The 24,171-nt window shown below is 42.3% G+C and overlaps 1 protein-coding gene across 1 annotated transcript in view; it reads left to right on the forward strand.

The window, feature by feature from the left end:
- The window catches only part of XKR4 (XK related 4), a 475,557-nt gene that overhangs the window by 330,908 nt on the left and 120,478 nt on the right, over nt 1-24,171 (forward strand). Inside the window, exon 2 of the mRNA XM_030214485.1 lies at nt 21,703-21,902. Coding sequence (XP_030070345.1) covers nt 21,703-21,902 — 200 coding nt within the window. The remainder of the gene's footprint in view (nt 1-21,702; nt 21,903-24,171) is intronic.

The following is a 24,171-nucleotide window of genomic DNA, read 5'->3' on the forward strand; positions in this document are numbered from 1 at the left end:
AATTTAGGGCACTTTTCCTGGACCCTGTTTTTTCACGAATAAGGCCCCAAAAAGTGCCCTAAATGACCAGATTACCCCCAGAGGGAATCGGGGATGACCTCCCCTGACTCCCCCAGTGGTCACTAACCCCCTCGCACCACAAAAAAATGATGTTTCACAACTTTTTATTTTCACCCTCAAATGTCATACCCACCTCCCTGGCAGCAGTATGCAGGTCCCTGGAGCAGTTGTTAGGGGGTGCAGTGGACTTCAGGCAGGTGGACCCAGGCCCATCCCCCCCCTACCTGTTACAGTTGTGCTGCTTAATGCTTAGTCGTCCAACCCCCCCAAACCCACTGTACCCACATGTAGGTGCCCCCCTTCACCCCTTAGGGCTATAGTAATGGTGTAGACTTGTGGGCAGTGGGTTTTAAGGGGGATTTGGGGGGCTCAACACACAAGGGAAGGGTGCTATGCACCTGGGAGCTCTTTCACTTTTTTTTTTTGTTTTTGTAAAATGCCCCCTAGGGTGCCTGGTTGGTGTCCTGGCATGTGAGGGGGACCAGTGCACTACGAATCCTGGCCCCTCCCATGAACAAATGCCCTGGATTTATTCGTTTTTGAGCTGGGCGCTTTCATTTTCCATTATCGCTGAAAAACAAAAACGCCCAGCTCACAAATTGTCGAATAAAACATGGACGTCTATTTTTTTTCCGAAAATACTGTTCGGTCCGCCCCTTCACGGACCCGTTCTCGGAGATAAACGCCCATGGAGATAGACGTTTTTGTTCGATTATGCCCCTCCACATATATTATCATCTCAGGGAAGTAACTGAATTGATATGCAGCAATGGCTGCTTTAGAGTTAGAACAGCCCCCTTATCCACTACATACACTTTATACAGTGTGCAATCCAGGATTCATGACTCTTCACACAAGACATGGCTGCATACATATTAGATAAAAAATATTGTTTTGAAAGCACGTTGGTATGCTGCTTTCCTGCACTGTAAATTATTTCTCCCAATATTCAGCCGGCAGTGGGAAGTGTTTTTTTCTTCCACCGCCAATGCAAGGCTCTGTCCGGGCTTCGCCATTAAATTTCCATTTTTTTTTGTTTTCTGAAGCAGAACACACGTCTTCTAATAGTTAAAAAGGCTTTTATTCTTGCCACTTTAAAACACAACCCAACGTGGCCACATTTCACCTCTCTACAGGCTGCGTCAGGGATTATCAACTATTAGGGTCCCAAAGGGCACAAACACCTAATAGTTGGTAGATGTAACAATATAAACAGCTCAGCAGCTAGCAGCATGATAAAAAAGCGTGTCTCCTCCTTTCTCAATAGTATACCAACTATTAGGTGTTTGTGCCCTTTGGGACTCTAATAATCCCTGATGCAGCCTCTAAAGAGGCAAAATGTGAGCACATCGGGTTATATTTTAAAGAGGCAAGAATAAAGGCCTTTTTAACTATTAGAAGACATGTATTCTGCTTTTGTGGACTGTACTGTTAAGTTAACATTCAGACTTAACCGGCCGTGGGTTAGCAGATAAAGATAGGATGGTCATTTATGCGGTCTTATTTATCCGCTAAACCTGCCCGGTTACATCTGAATATCGGGATATAGCCAGACTCTACCCACGGAACCACCCCCCCCAGAATGTGTCCAACATAGCCAGCTTGAAGTTTGGCACTAACCAGTCATTTTCAGCAGCGCTGACCAGTTAAGTGCCTCTGAAAATGACCGGATAACCATTAACAGTTAACTCACTTTGAATATCGGCCGGTTTGTGTTTAATACTCAGTATATTAAGCCCCAGTATATGCAGGATGCCTAGGTAGCTGCTGGGACATTCCTCAGTTCCTTGAATATTTACAGAAGGTTCTGTTGAATGCAATACTTCTTGTAAAAATCCACATCAGGACCCTGGATAATACTTATGTAATTGTAGGCACATATAGCAGAAGTGGTGTATTCAGAAAAAGAAATAAAAGATATTCACAAAATAAAAGATATTCACAAGAAGTGTGACATCACTTGGGGCTTGCATACATACAGGTTATTGTGTGTGTTCATGCCAATCTAGCAACTTAATGTGTATTTGTCTGTAATTACATAGGTAAGTGCCATATTTCACAAAACTCCATGTACAAAAGAAACCAGGTGAAATAACCCTTTCTTTTGTAATTTTTGAAGTGGTGGTAGACACCACAGAGGTAAGCAAATTTGTTCGCTCAATCACTGGTGGAGACCTCTGAACCAAACGGGCAGGTCGCTGACAACACATGCCTTGGAGTAAGTGTAAATGCCGACAGGATAACTTTTAAATATACAAGTGCATTGGCATTATAAAATAGAAAACACAAAGGTAATTCTTTGACAGGATGCCTAAGATAAGAGGGGCAGCAAGAGATCCTTATCTTTATTTGTGTGGCGTACCACTCACAACTGGAAATATCCTCTCTCATGGATGAATTTGCCATGCCCCCAACTTTGACCAAGAGCAACTCCATTCACTAATAGATGGGCGGGATGATGGCAGCAGCCAATAAGATCTGTTTAATAGGAATTAATTTACAGGCATTACCAGGGAAGCTGAGCTGTCCTCTGACAGATTGCATGTGATCTCTGAATTTGTGCTCTCAAGTGATATTAACTCTTCAGACCAAAACGTTCTGTTTAATGAGGAGGAAAGTAATGATGATGATGTTGATGACAAAAGCTTCTTTCCAAATCCTGAGTGAGTCAGCAGGAACCGATCACAGTGGTACCTACACCTACAGCATCAACAAAAAACATTGTCGGAGAAAAAACGTTGTCGGAGAAAAACAACCATGACAACTGTTTTTGTGAATCGCAGGACTACAAGCGGCTTTTGCGAATTGAAGGATGTCAAGAGTTTTTTGACTTCCCAAGTATAAAAGGGGTTTTCTTTGTCTATGTTTTATCTTGTGGAGTATATGCAAGATTCCTTATGAAAACCACTCAGCAAATTTTGCGACCCCCTAATGCAGGTGCTTGGTTGCCGAAACACGGCCCGTGTTGAGTCTTGGTCCTTTTATTGGAGGTTGACTTGTGCTTTTTTCTTTTTTTGACTCCTTGGTGTACTTGGGAACCCTCTCTGCTTTGCTAAGTGTGATAGTTAGCACTTAACCACTTATGGGTTGCCACATAAAGATAGGACTGGCTTTTATGCGGCCCTATTTATGCAGTTGGCCTGGCCGGTTAATTTTGAATATCCACACTTAACCGGCCAAGTGCTGACTTCACCCCAGAATGCTCCTAAAATAGCCAGTTTTGATTTTGGCACTAACCAGCTAAGTGCCACTGAAAATGACTGGTTGGCCTTGAACTGGTGATTTAACCGGCCAGGAGCCATTTCTGTCCAGTTAAATCGCATTGAATATCATCCCCTGTGTACTTACTTTTCTTTATAGAACACTAGCACAAGTGGAAGAAAAGGCACTTAAGATGCGATCATTTACCCTAACTGTCTGAGCCTAGGTGTGTGATAGAACACAAGAAAATTCTAGTATTCTATAATTTACATATGTATTTCCGTCTTCCCTCCGAACTGTGTCCATACGCATGCCCATCGGCAAAGAGTACATAATCAAAACATGGTGCATATTTTTCCGCTGATCTGTGAGGTCATTTATGCCTGCTTTTGACCACTTACATGTATAAATGAATAAAATGGCACCATTTACATGGGCTCCTGCTGCCTTAAACTAGGTGACTCCTTATAAAATTATTCCCTTCTTTGTAGTTTTTTGGACTGTATCAATCACACCCAGAACCCCCCCCCCCCCTTAAAATCTATGCATCCTGTGGCCTCTACACATGTAAATATTGGCAATTTAAAGATCTTTACATTTGTAAACATTTCTATTTACATGTATAGATGCCACATAGACCTTTTTTCAAGTGCAATAGATATCATGGAAATAGTTTCCCTATTACCAGGCTTTTTTAAATTTATCATACAGATATGATCTTTCCTAATCGCCGCTGTTGTATTTCTTCCATGGTGTCATGCCGAAGAGCTATTTCCCATCTTGTAATTTGGTGTGGTTTACAACATCTTAATCATGTTACACATTTTTCTTTCAGAAATGTAGTTGGCTGTATTAATGAAAGCCCTACAGTTGTTCCAACAACATATAATATAGTTTATTTCAAATATTTCCTCCATCTGAGACTAGCTAGAATGTGAAGCACTGAGAAAGCAGTCCATTAAAATGTGCCACAGTCTCTAAGGAACCCAGTTTTATCTAGGTTTCCAGTACTCTGCAGTACAAAAACATAAACCTACAATTTCTTAAGATTTATTTGCTGCTACATAATAGCTCAGAACTGCAGCAAAGAGGATGCTTGTATCAGGTGCAGCCTGGAGGCTGGTCTATTGCCACTGTAATGGCGATAGATGGATGCATGTGTTTGCAATCTTAATATCAGTGGTACAGCTGTAGTAGAGATCCAAACAGCTGGGGTAGCCTGTGCAGAGCGACCATGGTTGCAGCTCTAACAGTAGCAGTATGGCTGCATCGGGCATCTGGGAAGACTGGAATAATCTTCACAGGGTGGATATGGTTACAGTCAGCAGTACAGCTGCATCAGCTTTCCAAAAATGCTGAGTTAATGTGTACAGAGCAACAGGGTTAGGAAACAGCAGTGGTCCAGCTGCATTAGACTTCCCAAAAGCCTCAGGTGTCTAGCATGGGCAGCCATACTTCTAACCCTAACATTAAAGAGTACAGGGTTGCTGGATATTTTGAAAAACAGCAAGTAAACCTCACTTCCCTCTATCCCTGAAGCATATCACTGATAATCCTCTGTTATTCCTCTACCAGTAGCTGGAAAGGATATGAACACGTACTTCCTATGGGGCTCATTTTCGAAAGCGAAAAACATCCAAAAATTGTCATAAAGCACCATTTGGATGGATTTCTTCTCACAACATCCAAATTGGTATTTTCAAAACCTGTTTTGCATTTCATCTGCAGGAGGGCATGTTAGCGTTTTGAAGATGGGATTGGGGAAGGCTTAGGGCGTCCAACACTCGGACGTTTCACAGCCATAATGGAACAAAACAAAAATGTCTAGGGTGAAAACTTTAATATTTTGGTCTAGATCTGTTTTCAGAATGAATAAGGCGCCCTAAATGACCAGATGACCATTGGGGGGGAATCAAAGATAATTGATCCCCCCTTTACTTCCTCAGTGGTCGCTGACCCAATCCCACCCCCCAAAAATGTGAATAAAAATAGTACTCACCAGCCTCTATGACAACCTCAGATGCTATAACCAGATCCACTAGAACAGCATGCAAGTCCCAGAAGCATTGTAGTGGTGGGTGCAGTGCACTGTAGACAGGTAGACCCAGGCTCATACCTCCCCCTACCTGTTACACTGGTGGTGGAAACTGTGAGCCAAAATTCACCAGAAACCTACTGTACTCACATATAGGTAGGTGGCCCCTTCACCCCAAGGACTATTGTAGTGGTGTACAGTTGGGGGGTAGTGGGTTTTGGTTGGGTTTTGGAGGGCTCAGCAGACAAGATAAGGGAGCAACGGTGAGATATGTACCTGGGACATTTTTGTGAAGTGTACAGAAGTGCCATCTAGGGTGCCCCATTTCTCTCCTGGGATGTCTGGGGGACCAATCTGCTAAAAATGCTGGTCCTTCCTACATCCCAATGGTTTGATTTTCTGCATTTTTCACTTGTACATTTTTTTTTCAAAAATGGCCTGAAAAGGTAAACGTACAGAGCACAAAACCTTGTTACAAATGGGATTTTCAGAAAAAGAAGGTAGACATTTTGCGGTTTCAAAAATGGTCTATTTATTTATTACATTTGTATCCCACTTTTTCCCAGGCTCAATGTGGCTTACATAGTACCGGAGAGGCGATTGCAGACTCCGGTGTAAACAAATACATAGTGAAGTTGTGGTAAGATAACGTTCATGTGGTATAGCCACATAAGGGAATCGTACTCGGCAGGGTTGTATTATGTCCATTACTTTTTTTGTTGTTGTTGTTACAGAGATCAGGCGTTTATGTTGGGGTTGGTAGGGTATGTCTTTTTAAACAGGTAAGTTTTTAGTTTAAATTTCAGCTCTGAACTTTAAAATGAACTGTTTCATGCTGCAAAGAAGTGAAAAGCAGTAATGACTTCCTTTTGTCTTAATTTCCAGAGAGGAAATAAAATCCTAAAGGCCTTCTTTCCTAAACGACCAATAGTGAGATGGCAGCATTCAACGTTTCTTTAGGTCATGTTTTCTATTTGGATTTTGGACGTTTAGCACAAAATGTCCAAAGTCTGACTTAGAGGTCATATCAAAAATGCCCCTCCACGTCTATTCCATGTCAGCATCATATCCTGACCTCTTGTTCTAGAACTTCTTAGCCAGTTAAAATATATTGGTCTGTATTGTTCACTTAGAGCTAGATTTACTTAAAGATCCTGTCATGTTGCCACACAGCAACACACAGTGTTTACTGAAGCTCCATTTACTAACATTGTGCATTAATTGTGCTAGTTCGTGCTAGTTCGTGCTAGCTCAATAGCGCACTTTAGAATTGAGCTCTTATTATCACTGTGCATCCAATTCTGAGTAAGTATTCTCATATTAAGTTCTGAACAAACAGAATGGTCTGCAGTATAAAAACATAAACCTATAATTTCTTAAGATTTATTTGTTGTGACATAATAGCTCAGAACTGCAGCAAAGAGGAGTTTTGGCTCTAAGTTATAAAGAGCCAAAAGACAGGTTAGAAATGTAGAAATGATTGCTGGAGCATGATAGTATACACTGCCAGATGAAGACCCAGGGTTGAATCCCAAAACTGACTCCTGCTAGCCAGACTTGAAGGGGCAGGGCAGGATTCAGAGACAGAATTCAGAGTCTTTAGAATAAAGATCATGGGATAGGAGGAAATGTCCCATTGTGGATTAAAAACTGGTTGAAGGATAGGAAACAGAGAGTGGGGTTAAATGAGCAGTATTCACAATGGAGAAGGGTAGTTAGTGGGGTTCCTCAGGGATCTGTGCTAGGACCGCTGCTTTTTAATATATTTATAAATGATTTAGAGATGGGAGTAACTAGCGAGGTAATTAAATTTGCTGATGACACAAAGTTATTCAAAGTCGTTAACTCGCGACAGGATTGTGAAAACTTACAGAAGGACCTTACGAGACTGGGAGACTGGGCGGCTAAATGGCAGATGATGTTTAATGTGAGCAAGTGCAAGGTGATGCATGTGGGGAAAAAAGAACCCAAATTATAGCTACGTCATGCAAGGTTCCACGTTAGGAGTTACAGACCAAGAAAAGGATCTGGGTGTCGTCGTCGATAATACACTGAAACCTTTTGCTCAGTGTGCTGCTGTGGCTAGGAAAGCGAATAGAATGTTGGGTATTATTAGGAAAGGTATGGAAAACAGGAGTGAGGATGTTATAATGCCGTTGTATCTCTCCATGGTGTGACTGCACCTTGAGTATTGTGTTCAATTCTGGTCGCCGCATCTCAAGAAAGATGTAGTAGAATTGGAAAAGGTGCAGCGAAGGGCGACTAAAATGATAGCAGGGATGTGACAACATCCCTATGAAGAAAGACTAAGGAGGCTAGGGCTTTTCAGCTTGGAGAAGAGATGGCTGAGGGGAGACATGATAGAGGTATATAAAATAATGAGTGGAGTGGAACAGGTGGATGTGAAGCATCTGTTCACGCTTTCCAAAAATACTAGGACTAGGGGGCATGCGATGAAACTACAGTGTAGTAAATTTAAAACAAATCAGAGAAAATGTTTCGTCACCCAACGCATAATTAAACCCTGGAATTCATTGCCGAAGAACGTAGTGAAGGCGGTTAGCTTGGCAGAGTTTAAAAAGGGGTTAGACGGTTTCCTAAAGGACAAGTCCATAAACCACTACTAAATGGACTTGGGAAAAATCCACAATTCCAGGAATAACATGTATAGAATGTTTGTACGTTTGGGAAGCTTGCCAGGTGCCCTTGGCCTGGATTGGCCGCTGTCGTGGACAGGATGCTGGGCTCAATGGACCCTTGGTCTTTTCCCAGTGTGGCATTACTTATGTACTTATGTACTTATGAAGCAATGACTGACTGGCTTCGAAGTGCACTGGTGTGTCATTCTTGGGGTCAAATAATTTATGATAGACTACCACAGTTGTAATCATTGCTAGGTTTTCAGGATAATCCTAATGAATATGCATGAGAGATTTGCATACGATGGAGGTGGTAAGCATGCAAGTCCCTTTCCGGTATATTCATAAGTACATAAGTATTGCCATACTGGGACAGACCAAAGGTCCATCAAGCCCAGCATTCTGTTTCCAACAGTGGCCAACCAGGTCACAAATATGTGGCAAGATCCCAAAAAAGTACAAAACATTTTATACTGTTTACCCTAGAAATAGTGGATTTTCCCCAAGTCCAATTTAATAATGGTCTATGGACTTTTCCTTTAGGAAGCCGTCCAAACCTTTTTTGAACTCTGCTAAGCTAACCGCCTTTACCACATTCTCTAGCAATGAATTACAGAGTTTAATTACACGTTGAGTGAGGAAAATGTTTCTCCGATTCGTTTTAAATTCACTACTTTGTAGCTTCATCGCATGTCCCCTAGTCCTAGTATTTTTGGAAAGCGTAAACAGATACTTCACGTCTACCCGTTCAACTCCACTCACTATTTTATAGATCTCTATCATATCTCCCCTCAGTTGCCTTTTCTCCAAGCTGTAGAGCTCTAGCCACTTTAGCCTTTCCTCATAGGGAAGTCGTCCCATCCCCTTTATCATTTTCATCGCCCTTCTCTGCACCTTTTCTAATTCCACTATATCTTTTTTGAGATGTTGCAACCAGAATTGAACACAATATTCGAGGTGCGGTTGCTGATGGCCTTTGAGGACAGGGAGTGACTACCAAAGTTGTACCAATTTGCTGGGAACACCGAAGGTAGACTAACTGGTCTTGTAGTTCCATAGGTCACTTTGAAGACATTTCCATACTGCTACTACATTTCCGAGCATCCAATCATTTAGTATCAGGGCTGTTTTTAGGGACATATTTCATATTGTTGTTTCATAGTAAACTTCATTTGGAACTTGGGTTGCTTCCTTCTGAAGACTTGTACCTATTACATTTCTCAATTTATTCCAAAACCTCTTTTAATAATCAGCTTAGTTTTAATCAGTTCTTCAGATTTATCTTTTCAAAAGGACAATTTTGCTATTGTTTTGCTTCCCTGAATGGAGTGGAGGATTAGCCTAGTGGTTAGTGCAGCGGACTTTGATCCTGGGGAACTGGGTTCGATTCCCACTGCAGCTCCTTGTGAATGTAGGCAAGTCACTTAACCCTCCATTGCCCCCGGTACAAAATAATTACCTGAATATATGTAAACCGCTTTGAATGTAGTTGCAAAAACCTCAGAAAGGCAGTATATCAAGTCCCATTTCCCTTCCACAGTGCAACAAGAAGAAAATGGTGAAATACACAAGTCTGATACATTTTACCATTTATAAAACTGAGTTTTGACTTTAATGAAATTATATTGTCACGAAACACCTAACAACCCACCTGGGGTTACCACGTAGCCACTTAGAGGGTCTATCCCCAGCACAACTCAGGTCCACCTGCACCTGCCACTTGTGCTCTACAGTAGTACCCTCCTCCCACCGCTTGGGTCACAACTGCCTCTGGGTGAGTCTCCCTCTCTCCAGTTATCCCCAGTGATTTCTAGGTTACTGGAGCCACACTCCCAGTGGTCCCAAGTTCCCAGAAAGCACTCACAGACCCAACACACAAACCACCAGATTCTTTATCAGTCCAGACAAACAGGGCAAACAAACAATTACATTTATTCTCTTAAAATATATTGAACAGTGGAACAAAATAGTGCAATTGGCAAACAATAACTGTAACTTAAATATGGATTTTTTAGGTGCCACTTATAGAATTTAGTCCTATGTGTGGAAATTGTGAGTGCCAGCACTCTTCCCCAAACTTGCCTCCACCCTAGTCACATGAAGTCATGCAGTTCTGTACTTTTACGTGGACAGTAAGTTTACAAGTGGTATTTTATATATTGCATACTCACATATACATGCAAGAAAGCCTTTATAAAAATATCAGAAAATGTTCACTCTATTACATACTGACAGAAATGAAGTACAGTATAAAATAAACAATTAGAAACCATATTTCAAGGAGAGAAGGCTATAGGTAGGGAAGGAGAGATGACTGGTTAGGAACTGCTGCATAGTACTTGCTTTTTAAAACAAAGAGTGTGTGGAGGGGTTTGAAAATTGAGTACGTAAATAACAAATATGGTGAATTCTACTAGAAGCATATTCAGTATGTCTCCTATTCAGTTGGGCATTACTAGAAGAGTAAGCCCTGTAGAGAGTCACTAAGGGGAGTGACTGGGAGGTCCCTGGGTAGTAGGAAGCCCAACCCATGGGAGCGTTTATGAAATAATGCAGAGGAAAAGTGCTCTGGTATAGAAGAGTGACAGGGGAAGTGGAGTTGAGAGATAATAAAGGTATGTGTATGTCCTTTGAAGGGGGGCCCTGGGGAGAAGAAGGAAGAAAGAAGAGCTTGAAGGAGAAGCCTTTAGAGTCAGGGGACTGGGGGCTAAGAGAGCCGTGATTCCAGGAGCTTGGACAGTGCTGGGGAAGAATCAGACTGATAAGGAAGTGCTTTTTGTGAAGAGCTGATAGGGAAGTGCTTCTTGAGATTTGAAAAGGAAGCAGTGATTGATATCAAAAACTTGCTCAGTGCAAACTGCACAGGGGAACTGTATATAACTGTGTATATACTTTTAAATGCCCTGATCGTTCCTGTAAATAGACCTGGAGGTGGGGGAGATAGGCTCCCCTTTGAGCAACCACGGAAGAGAGAGAGGTTTGATGTATTAACTGTTTGTTGGACTATTTTTTCCACTGAATTGACAGAAGCTGCTGGTTGCAGAATTAAAATACAGAGTTCCAATTATTTTGTTATAAACTGCTGACTGTGGAGTGGCCATTTTGGACTGTACAGTGTGTGGCTGCCCCCAAGACAGTTTATGTTTAACGGCCAGCTTTGCTTCCACCAGAGAGTTTGAACCTGAGACTTAGTTTCCTGGGGCAAGGAGAGGGTCATCCCACCTTCTAACAGTTCTTTCCCCAGGTGGAGGCACTGCACACCAAGTGAGTAAGTGAGGGTCCAACAGAGACTACCTTCGGGAGACTTCAGCCCACTCGAACCCCAGGCCCAGAAGCGCCAGGAAAAGGGGCATTACAAGTACATAAAAAAAGGATATGAAGAATGTGAGAGGTTAATTCTTCCAGCTGTCCAGATGGTGCCACCTCTGAGTTTGCTTGACTGACATTGCAGTTATCTTGCTGTGGCTTTCATCTGGGTAACAGCTGAAAGCTGGTCAATGAAAACTGCAAGAACCATAACACCAGCCACGGAAGCCTGTGTATAGGAGCTATGGGACCAAGAAGTCACAGGGACTGTGTAGCTGGACAGATTCAGACGGTTATTTGAACACCGCTTTCAACAATTTTTGAGTAAATAATTGCAGAGGAGAAGTATTAGTACGGGCTGCTTTATAGGATAATTTGTCAAGTAAGAGCTGCTGTCTCTATGTGAGAGAATCTAAAATGCCTTGCTTTCAGCACTTTTGCTGTGACTTATGCATCTGAGCTGCAGGCAGAAAATGAGGAAAATGCCACAAATTTCTGTTAAGTATGGTCAGCAGCTTTTGGCTTCATGCCTTCTTCCCTGGTAATATCATCAGTCAAGGCATGCTCAGTGGGTGCCCTTTGTCTCTTTTCTAGCTTTGGGCCACATATCTGAAAAGCAATAATGGGAAGAAGACACAGTGAAATGAAATCAAGAATTGTAGTCGGTAAATGAGAGAGGCAGAGCTTAGGAGGTCACATAAACCTCAGATACACACTCCTGTTCTGATCTTCAGCACTGTGCTTTCCAACAATGCATTTATTTATTTATATCCCACAGTTATCCAAAAACAACTTATTAGTGTAGGCTACCGTTGCGAAGTGTTATTTTACTGTATACCCTAATTATTAGTAACTAGGTCTCATTGCATAAAATAGCACATTAGTGGTAAAATACAGTAGCCCATGTTGATAACTTCCCCCCTTAGTGTGAAGAGTTTCAGTCTGATATTTTATATTGTGATGTCATAATACCTCATTCCACCAATACCTAAGAGCCAACTTCATCAGTGATGTCACAATGACTTAAGTGGCTCACTGTTATTACATTTAGCTGTGATTTTAATTTCTAGAGCCATTTCTTTATTCTTTAAATAAGGGGGAGGGGAATTATCAATATGAGCTACCATTGTGACATGTTATTTTACTGTTAACCCCAATTAGTAGTAACTAGGTCTCATTACATAAAATGGGACCTGTGCTAAAATACCACAACTTAGTGGTGAAATAACACATCTTAACAGTAGCCTACATTGATAACTTCCTCCCCTTAGGGCCCGATTCTATATATGGTGCCTAAAATTAACACACACTAGGCAATTACACCTAAGCGTATTCTAAATACCACATGTAAATTTACTAAACTTTTTATGCTAAAAGGTTTGTCCATCTACATTGCGGCTTATTAAACAGGGCCCTAAGCTGTGGTAATCAATGGCCTTAGCTTACCCTTACACAGGTCATTCCTGCATGCTAAGGCCATTTTTTATCAGATTTCCTATTTATTTCATTAACGGCCATGCACTAATGTTGCCATTAGCATGCGGCCATTTTTAAACATTACCATGGTGTTTCATAAGTTGCATTTTTAAAAATTATCTATCTTGAAGGTAGTAAGGGTTCCCAAATTATCCTTGTGCTAACCAGTTAGTGCATGGTTAGGGCTTTTCAGCTTGGAGAAAAGGCGGCTGAGGGGTGATATGATAGAAGTCTACAAGATAATGAGCGGAGTAGAGCGGACAGATGTGAAGCATTTGTTTACACTTTCAAACAACAATAGAACCAGAGGACACAAGATGAAGCTAGAATATAGTAGTTTTAAAACAAACAGGAGAAAGTTTTTCTTTACTCAGCGTGTAGTTGGACTCTGGAACTCGTTGCCGGAGAATGTAGTGACAGCAGCTGGCCATATGGAATTTAAAGGGGGTTTGGACAGATTCCCGAGGGAAAAATCCATTGAACATTATTAAAAATTATTTGGGGGGGGGGGTTGCGGGGTCTTGAATCCTGGATTGGCTGCTGTCGGAGACAGGATGCTGGGCTTGATGGACCATTGGTCTTTTCCCAGTATGGCGGTGCTTATGTTCTTAGTTAGCGCAGGAATGTCCACTCTCTGCACCTGACATATTCTGTAAAAAGATTCCCAAAAACTACTTACCGCATGACAGCATTCATGCATGTAAAAAATAATGCATGATGCTTTAGCGTGTCCTACGTTAGGCCATTTTTGCTGTGTTAGGCATGCATTAGTGACTAACTCTGCTTAGTATAAGCACCCCTAAGATTGTAACTGAGGCCTTGAACAGTTGAGACTTGCCCAAGATCACAAGGAGCAGCAGCAGCAGGATTACCTGATTGCCAGCCCTGTGCTCTAACCACTAGGCCTACTCCTCTACTCCCAAGAAATGTCCTGTGTTCACAAGAATAAAATACAATATATGTGACTACTAAGAATATTTCCAACAATGTGACAACACATTTTGCCATCAGTGATTAGTTGAACCCTTTTAGAAAAGGCTATTTGGGCAAGATCAAAGCCCATCATAGAGACCAAGAAGGAGTGAGGCTAGAAGCCACAAGTTTTGTAACCAAGTCCACCTTATTGGGTGCCAAAGAGAAATCGCTAAATCTGGCAGAACTCACTATGGACCCCTTTTACAAAGTGACAGTACCTGTACCGCTGCTTTACCATGTGTCATTTTGGCACTGCCGCCAGGCTACTTAAGGAGTCTGTCACTAGTGCCTGCCCTCAGCGCGTGCCATTTCCAGCTCTTTGAAAAATATTTTTTATCTTTTAGTGCTGTGGGCTTACCCGATGGTAATCGAGCAGCCCTGCGTGCTGCCTGGTTACCGCTGGGTTAGCGTAGGAGCCCTTACCACCTCCTAAATAAGTGGCAGTAAGGGCTTCCCCCAGGAAATGGCTGAGCAGCAAGAAGTTCACTTACCGCACGGCCATTTCCTTAAAAAAAAAAAGCCTTTTACCCACTGCAGTAAAAGGGGACCTTGGCACGCGGCAAATCCACACACCGATGCTACCAGAGGGCCCCCTTTATTGCAGCTTAGTAAAGGGGGCCCTGTGTTTGCAACTAGAATTATATCTGGGGGAGATAAGAAAAAAGGAGACGGGATGGGAAAAGAGAAGCTTCTGAGGGAAGGGAAGAGGCTTCGGAGAGCAGACTTCTACTTACTCTGTGCAAATTCAGATTAATAAGATATATGTTTTCTGAAAGAAGCACAGCTCCTTCCCAAAGAATCGATGAGTAGTAACTCTGGTGCTCCTGGACAACATTTCCATATTCAGCACAGACTGTGCCCTCTGAGAGGAGACTGTGGTGATAATTGGTTATAATCTGCTGTACAGGGCTTCCATTCTTCTTTATCCCATATATCTTAGTCAAAGGACAGTGCAAAAGTTCCTTATACAGTATGCCTAACCTGTGCAATCGTACTGATTTAATAATAAATGCATAATGACATAAGAGCATAAGTGTTGCCAAACTGGAAAAGACCGAAGGTCCATCAAGCCCAGCAAGATGTACCTAGCAAGATCCCAGAAGAGTAAAACAGATTGCATATTATGCAATAGGAAGAATTGGTCACAGCATTTATACCCAGCCACTACATACCTTTCAACTTATTATAAATCTTGCAGTAAAATATGTAACAGAAGCGGGGAGTCCTCTGCTGATTCTGCCTATTGTCATAAACACGAAGTATATGAGGCATGAAATAAACCCGTTCCATTTTTCCAAACAAGATCATTGCTTTCCTGATTAAGTGACCCTTTCAGGATATTTTTAGTCAAGCTGTCTGGTTTAATTATGGCAATACAGAATACTTCTTTAGCAGGAAGGTTTATTATTTGACGTGGCATTGTATTTTGCTCATAATAGTTTTACTGTAAAGTACAAGAAAAGACTGCTCAGCACTGGCAACTGTATTATTTCAGTAATGACCAAGTTTTTAAAAGGGGTTCCAGAGGTGATCCAGGAAATTATAGACCGGTGAGCCTGACATCGGTGCCAGGCAAAATGGTACAGACTATTATAAAGAATACAATTACAGAGCAATATATATATAAGTATGGATTAATGAGACAAAGACAACATGGATTTAGTCAAGGCAAAGCTTGCCTCACCAATCTACTATATAAACATGTGGATAAAGGTGAGCCAGTTGATATTGTGCATCTGGATTTTCAAAAAGCATTTGGCAAAGTACCTCATGAAGACCCTTGAAAAAATTAGAAAGTCAGGGGATAGGAGGTAATGTCCTATTATGGATTAAAAACTGGTTAAAAGATAGAAAACAGAGAGTAGGGTTAAATGGTCAATATTCTCAATGTAGAAGAGTAGCTAATGGGGTTCCCCAGGGGTCTGTGTTGGGACCGCTGCTTTTTAACATTTATATGAATGATCTAGAGATGGGAATAACTAGTGAGGCAATTAAGGGCCCTGTTTACTAAGCTATGCTGTAGGTGCGCTAGGGTTTTTAGCGTGTGCTAAATATTAGCACGTGCTAATGCTAGAAACACCCATGTGCCCTGCCGCTGGCACCCACCTCTTCCCTTTACTGTGGCCGCCTCTCTGATGTAACTTCCTGTTTTGTCATAGGTGGCCACAGTAAAGGAAAGAGTTGAGTTCCGGCGGCAGGGCAGCATATGGGAATCGCTGCCACTGCCAACTTTTCGAACATGATGAAACAACAGGTAAACACCGCAAACGGGGTGGAAGAAGGAAAGGGGAGATGATCTTGGCCCAGGAGGGGGTGGCATCTCAGCCTGGGGGAGGAGAGCGGTATCTTAGCTCCACCTCAGACAGCGTCTTGCCTTGAGCCGTCCCTGCTGCTGAATATCCTTGGATAGCCCCAGACAAGCAAGTTAAATGGCTAGGAGCCTCTCCTGGCTAGTTAAAAAGCTTTAAATATCGACCCCAATATGTTTGCAATTAAAAGTTTTTTTTGGAGAATCAAGAAGGCAATACCCATAAATAGCATGAAATGATGGTGATAAGTTGATAAAGTCGAATGATGGCATGAGGAAGGATACTGAGTAAGACCCGTTCTCTACATAATTGATGTAATAGCCTGGCTCCCTTGGAGAGTGATAGCTGGGGCTGTCAGCCACATACTGCAGAAAAATACTAAGGTAATATGCTGTGATCAGGTATCTCAGCATAACACAGTATAATCATCATTAAAAGCATCATTTTTTGATAGATATGAATCTTTGACACTTACGTGTTTTGGCACATTCCTAGACTGGGGCCTCACGGGATGACCTAGTGAACAGGATCTCATTGGCTTTGACAAGGCAATCTTCAGGAAAGGTTAAACTGTTCTTAAGTGATTTCCTCAGTACAGGTGGAAGCAGACAGTAGCATCCGACAGGAAGGTCTTCACACCCTGATATTTGTTTTTGTACAAGTTCACATGGTAGGTAAGTTGTGGTAGCTGGATTTGTCCTGGATACTGAAATGTGATTTCTTTGTAAACAGTGATAACCTTTAGTTAGATGACTAGAAGATATATCCAAACGATGATGTAGACAAACATTTCAAATGACACAGAAAGATGTCACAACCTTGTAAAAAAAAGTCTGGGAATTTTCTTTCATAGTTCAATACAGCTATTGGAACTCTGCAGTACAGAATGGGACATATTGTAATTCTCCCTCTAGGTTAGGTTGGCAGCTCAGTCAATTGAAAAAGAAAGACGTTCAACTTGCCAGTGACTTGACCTCTAAAGAACGAGGCTGGGTAGTCTAGAAGGCGCATGCACAGCAACATTGTTAGATAAATCTTATGTTGCATTAATAAATAGTATTATAGTCTACACGGATTCTAAGAGGAACTTTTACAAAGCCGCGGTAAAAAATGGCCTCCGATAGTGTGGGTGCATTTTTTAGGTTGCGCTGGGCCACTTTTTACCGCGGCTGGGAAAAAGGCCATTTTTTAATGGGCTGGGAAATGAGCGTGCACAAAAATTAAAACTAGTGTACACCTATTTACGGCCTGAGCCCTTACCCACATGGTATCCATGCAGCGTGCACCAACATGGGCGCACTACAGATTACTGCCAGGTACGCACCCCCCCCCCCCCCCTTGCAGTAAAAAATAGAAAAATATTTTCTACCACGGGATTCGGTGCACACCAAACTCAGAATTACCACCAGACGCACGCACTGACCAGGCGGTAGTGCTGATTTGGCATGCGCTACCCAGGTGTTAGCCCTAACGTGGCTTTATAAAAGGGTTGCTGTGTTTGTAACTATTTATACATCCAGAGTGTGTCTGGAAGGAAGAATGAATGATGTGTTCAAAGATTTCCTAGGACAGTGAAGCAGTCGAGGATGTTCTTACCCTCTATCCCTTTTATTTGTTTCATTTTTTCTCAAATGCTAAGTTTAGCTTAAGAAGGAATGGGAGAAAACATTTAGGAAACAGTGCTCAGAGCATGCAATGTACCGTAACTTGTCCTGTGGAGGGTGATATTATAACAGGTCGCCTAGGCTGAGTGAGTGCCTGTTTTCTAGAGAAACATAGGTGCCTGCAAAGCTGTACAAATCACAGCTAAAATGAAGCCAGGAATACTTATGCCTACTCAGGAAAGAATATAAATGTTTGTGTGTATTTCATAAAGTACATGTGTCAAACGCCTTTCCGGTACTATGTAAGCCACATTGAGCCTGCAAATAGGTGGGAAAATGTGGGTACAAATGTAACAAATAAATAAATAAATTATGACTCCTCTCATATTCTGCCCAAAACCCACTCCTGGCCATGCCTATAGTCATGTCACATCACCACATTGACTTTGTGTGTGTGTGTGTGTGTGTGTGTGTATGTGTGTGAGGGAGGTATAATTTTATAAGTGTCATTTTACATGTGTATACTGGAATTTCACATGCAAGAATGCCTTTATAAAATTACTCACATATTGTCTTGCCTGTTTCAGAGTCATTAACCTCCTCCTCCCTACTACCCACTCTATACAATGGATGGCCTCATTAGAGGAACCCATAAAGCCTTATTACAACACAGGGCTCTGGTCACAACCCCATCCAAACCCAATGATTCCTCCCTAACATTCCCCCAAAGGGGCACTCAAATGAGTCATTTGGTGTTATTTGGGATGCTTAACAAGCCCCCTAAATAGGAGGCAGTAAGTGCTATGAGTTAACTCTAATATTTACACATGACCTGCAAAATAAAAATGTTTTAAAAAGCACCACGTTAGATTTGCAGTTAACATGCAAGAAAATCCCACTTTAAGCCATATTGACTGCAACTCTTAATGTGCTTTATAATGTCTCTGAGGATAGGAAGATACCTGAATATAACTGAAAAAGATGCGAGCTAAATCCATAAATCCATTCCCCTCCTTCCCCCTCCTGGAACTGAATTAAAAATTGGTATGTATTTGGGTGAATAAATACTTGTGGGCATTTCTATGGGTAGTCCCACTTATTGTGAGCTGTGATACATTTCAAGCAGCAAGGCTAGATAAAGATGTATTTACCTTATTATCCACTGCAGATTATATGCATTTTAGAAATCAACTTAAAACATACCTAATTCTAGAGTGTAATATTTATTTATTAAGGGGCACTTTTACAAAGGCGCATTAGGATCTATGCATGTGCAGCGCACACCAAAATGAGACTACCGCCAGGCTACCATGTCCCCCTGATGGTAATTTCAGATTAGCCACATGCACATAAAGCCTGGATGATTAATTGATTTGTTTATTTCTTCCCACGTGCGGCATTTCTGGCATTAATCGGCAGTTGGTGCGCGTCGAACGGTCACCGTGTGTGTAGCCCTTACTGCTAGATTAATGGGTTGTGTTAAGGGCTCAGGCTGGTTTTAGGCACACACCGGTTTCAGTTTTACAGCATGCCCTTTTCCCGTCCCATTAAAAAAAAGCCCTTTTTTGCAGATGCAGTAAAAACTGGCCCAACACATGCCCCAAACACATGCCTACACTACTGCAGGCCTCTTTTTACCGTGGCTTAGTAAAAGGACCCTTATTTACTACATTTATATCCTGCCTTTATTCAAGGTGGGTGACAATAACTACATATGTGGAGGGCCGTAATCGAAAGGGGCACCCAAGTTTTCCTGAGGACGTCCTCGCAGGACGTCCCTGCAAAGGGGCGGGGAAACCCGTATTATCGAAACAAGATGGGCGGCCATCTTTTGTTTCGATAATACGGTCGGGCATGCCCAAATCTTAATATTTAGGTTGTCCCTAGAGATGGTCGTCCTTAGACTTGGTCGTTTCTGATTTTTGGCGATAATGGAAACTAAGGACGCCCATCTCAGAAACGACCAAATGTAAGCCCTTTGGTTGTGGGAGGAGCCAGCATTCGTAGTGCACTGGTCCCCCTAACATGCCAGGACACCAACTGGGCACCCTAGGGGGCACTGCAGTGGACTTCAGAAATTGCTCCCAGGTACACAGTTCCCTTACCTTGTGTGCTGAGCCCCCCCAAATCCCCCCAAAACCCACTCCCCACAACTGTACACCACTACCATAGCCCTTAAAGGGTAACTGGGGGCACGTAGATGTGGGTACAGTGGGTTTCGGGTGGGTTTTGGAGGGCTCCTATTTACCACCACAAGTGTAACAGGTAGGGAGGATGGGCCTGGGTCCACCTGCCTGAAGTGCACTGCAGTACCCACTAAAAACTGCTCCAGGGACCTGCAAACTGCTGTGATGGAGCTGGGTATGACATTTGAGGCTGGCATAGAGGCTGGCAAAAAAAGGTTTTTTACTTTTTTTGGGGGGGGGGGTTGGTGACCACTAGGGGAGTAAGAGGAGGTCATCCCCGATTCCCTCCGGTGGTCATCTGGTCAGTTCGGGCACCTTTTCAAGGCTTGGTTGTGAACAAAAAGGGACCAAGTAAAGTCGGCTGGTGGTTGGGAGGCGGGGATAGGGCTGGACAGACTTGTACGGTCTGAGCCAGAGCCGGTGGTTGGGAGGCAGGGCTGGTGGTGGGGAGGTGAGGATAGTGCTGGGCAGACTTATACGGTCTGTGCCTGTGCCAGAGCCGGTGGTTGGGAGGTGGGGCTGGTGGTTGGGAGGTGGGGATAGTGCGGGGCAGACTTATACGGTCTGTGCCCTGAAGAGCACAGGTACAAATCAAAGTAGGGTATACACAAAAAGCAGCAAATATGAGTTATCTTGTTGGGCAGACTGGATGGACCGTGCAGGTCTTTTTCTGCCGTCATCTACTATGTTACTATGTTACTATGTTAGATCTATTTTGTTAATAGAAGTATTACATTGATTAGGGAATATTTGTCTGTATCATTATTATTTCCTGGTGATTGTCCACTTTCTTAAGATTTTAATCCACATAGGAATGCAAGGTCAACTGCAGATTATAAATTGTATTGTTATGTTACGTTACAGGGATTTTTGTTGAGCATTTTGGGGGAAATTCTATAACTGGGCACTGCCGTCTAGGCACCAACAGTAAGCAGGTAGTGTGCCTAATCTATAATGACACTTCCATTATAGAATTCTAGCGTAAGTCAGCATCAACATCTGTACAGGACTGTGGCTAGTGTAAATGTTAGTGGCTAAATACGACATATAAGTGTGTAATTGACAGTATTCCATAAGTTAAATGCTTAAATGTTGGCCCCACCCAAGCCCCTCCCCTGTGAACACCCCCTAACAATTATACCCCAAGCCATTTTAACATGTAATAATAGAGTAGCACATGAGTGCACTACTGCCAATGGCATGTGCAAGTGTTCACTTACCCATGTGAATGCCAGTATTTTATTTATTTGTTTGTTTGTTTGTTTGTTTATTTATTTGCTGCATTTATATCCCACATTTTCCCACCTATTTGCAGGCTCAGTGTGGCTTACAATATAATACAATGACAATCACATTGATGGAATAGGAAAATCAGAATATAGATAACAGATAAGGTGCATAGGAATATCATGGCAATCATATTAACGGAAAAGAATTTCAGAATTATTGCAATTAAGGTGCATAAGAAAATTATGTAGAATAAGAAGTGGATAAATACATAAAACTTAACATAATGAATTATAAATTGAAGTGCTTAAAGATAGTTGCCCTGTTATAGAAAGGGGGATCCTGTATATGTACTTTGTTCACTATTGCTATTAAGATTTGTTCACTTTCCAGAGTTTAAAAAAAACAACACATTTGAGCGAGTTGACCCTTCTGTAGCTGTGCAGCTGTCTTATTGGGCAAAAATGACTATTTTGCATGGTGAATGCCAATGAAAAAATAGGCTGTCTTTTTAATTCACAATTTTATGAATTTGCAGGAAATGTTCACCAAAGAAAATGCGCTTTTCATCTTCTTATTCATAAGGAGTCCCTATGCTACTCCCCATGGGATTAATATTCATTCCTTCACAGCAGTGCCTGTCATCCTTTGTTTTATTTGTAAATTTGCTGCTTTGGTTTCTAGGTACTTCCACACTATTTACTTGGGCATCCGAAGCCGTCGGAGCGCAGGGAGTGACAGATGGCGGTTTTATTGGAAGATGGTGTACGAGTATGCGGATGTGAGCATGTTGCACCTGCTGGCTACCTTTCTGGAAAGCGCACCTCAGCTGGTCCTGCAACTCTGCATTATCGTGCAGACTCACAGCCTACATGCCATCCAAGGTAAAGCTCACTGTTTTGCTAATTATCATTTTTCAAGTTGTGTGCTTAGGTTTCCATGCAAGAAGTGCTCCCTTTCTATCACAACCCCACCCCCTTTCCCATAATGAATATTGCTTTCATGAATACAGCTCAACTGCTATATTCTCCTCTAACCTGGATGCCTAATTAAGAGAGGAGCTCCAGTGAAAATCATTGTTCTCAATGACAACACAAAAGCAGGAAAAGCATAAGAAGATTCTTTGAAGACTATGGGGATTATTTTAGAAACCCTATTCATGATTTCCACGTGGAAATTTCCAGGCTTTGCATGTGTATAACTCCTACACATGTAAAAAAAAAAAAAAAACAATTTCAGACAGCCACTATTTTCACGTGGAAATCCACAATATGTACAGATTTTAAGGAGCTTGGGGGGGGGGGGGGGGTCTTTTACTAAAGATTAGCTTGATTTATCTGCAGCAGGGCCCATTTTATTCCTATGGGCCCTGCTGCAGATAACTTGAGCTAAGCTTTAGTAAAAGACTCCCTTGGTATGGGAAGGGCTTGAACAGGACTAAAATCTGTATATTTCACAAAGTGACTATCAGGCTCATTTTCAAAGCACTTAGCCTCCCAAAGTTCCATAGAAACCTATGGAACTTAGCCTCCCAAAGTGCTTTGAAAATATGCCTTAACATGTAATGGGGAAAAATATTGATGGCTTTTACACCTGCTTGACAGGTTAAGGTTTTTGGGGGGTTTTTTTGTTTGTTTTTAAGTGCTTGGTTCGACTAGTTCATTCCATAAAGTATTAAATGAGTCATCCTCTTTTATCCCATGTAGCTTTTGTCCATCTCCAGAATGAAGCCACATTAAAATTGTAGCCTCACTGCTAAATGTTGTCTGTCTTTTAGTAGTAATAATTATGTTTTCTTTGATCCAAGTCAGTTGCATAGTTTTTTTATGTCAAAGGAATTGGAAGGGGTACTGGTTAATCAGGGGCGAATCTGGACTCTGGCGGTAGGGGGGGCCAGAGCCAGAGGGAGGGGGCACATTTTAGCCCCCCCCCCCCCCGGCGCCACAGATCCCCCCCCCCCCCGCCATTTCCGGACCCCCCCCCCTCGCCACCAATGACACTCTTCCACCCCCTCCCGCCGCCGCCAACCCTCCCCCGCTGCTGTCACTTACCTTTGCTGGCGGGGGACCCCAACCCCCCGCCAGCCGAGGTCCTCTCTTCCATGCAGGCTGCGCCGCTGCAAGTTGCAATGCTTCCTGTTCTTCTGAGTCTGACGTCCTGCACGTACAACGCGCAGGACGTCAGACTGAATTCCAAATTCTGAGTCTGACGTTCTGCACGTTGTACGTGCAGGATGTCAGACTCAGAAGAACAGGAAGTGTTGCAACTTGCATCCTGCACGGAAGAGAGGACTTCGGCTGGCGGGGGCTTGGGGTCCCCCGCCAGCAAAGATCGGCGACGGGTTGGTGGCGGGCGGGCGGGACGGAGGGGGAGGTGGAGAGGGTCTGTGGTAGGGGGGTCCAGGGCGAAATCTGCGGGGGCCCAGGCCCCTGTGGCCCCACGCAGATACGCCCCTGTGGTTAATTCTCATAATTAGCACGCACCGGCTCCCTTTTCTATTACTCTTGGACTAGATTTATATTTGTGGGGTTCTGGTATAAAACCTTATTAGTGCTATTTCCTGTGGCCCCCTGTTACTTATTTGTGGACTAAAGGATGCTCTTGTTTGACTACTTGATTACTTGTAATTTTTCAGTTTTCTGATTTCATGTTTGTAATTGCTTGAATGTATATGAAAAAACCTCCACTTTAAATATATTACAAAACAATTGAAACCTCAAACCTCCAAACAGGAAAAATAGAAATGTATTTACTATATCCTTGTTATCTCAGGAGTAGGTTAATATCATTGGTTCCCTAAGAAGGAAAAAGAGAAAAAAAAACCCAGACGCAAAAAAACTCATATTTAATGAGAAAAAGCGAAAAGGTAAAGAGAAAAAGGTAAGAGAGTTTTTCATCTCATTCGCTTTTTCTCATTAAATATGAGTTTTTTTGCATCTGGGTTTTTTTTTCTCTTTTTCCTTCTTAGGGAACCAATGATATTAACCTACTCCTGAGATAATAAGGATATAGTAAATACATTTGTATTTTTCCTGTTTGGAGGTTTGAGGTTTCAATTGTTTTGTAATATATTTAAAGTGGAGGTTTTTCCACAATTAAAGGGACACTCACAAACTAACTAACTATAAATTTTGCAAACTCATTTTAGAGAGT

This window comes from Microcaecilia unicolor, chromosome 1, assembly GCF_901765095.1.
Source record: "Microcaecilia unicolor chromosome 1, aMicUni1.1, whole genome shotgun sequence".
NCBI classification, from domain to species: Eukaryota; Metazoa; Chordata; class Amphibia; order Gymnophiona; family Siphonopidae; genus Microcaecilia; species Microcaecilia unicolor.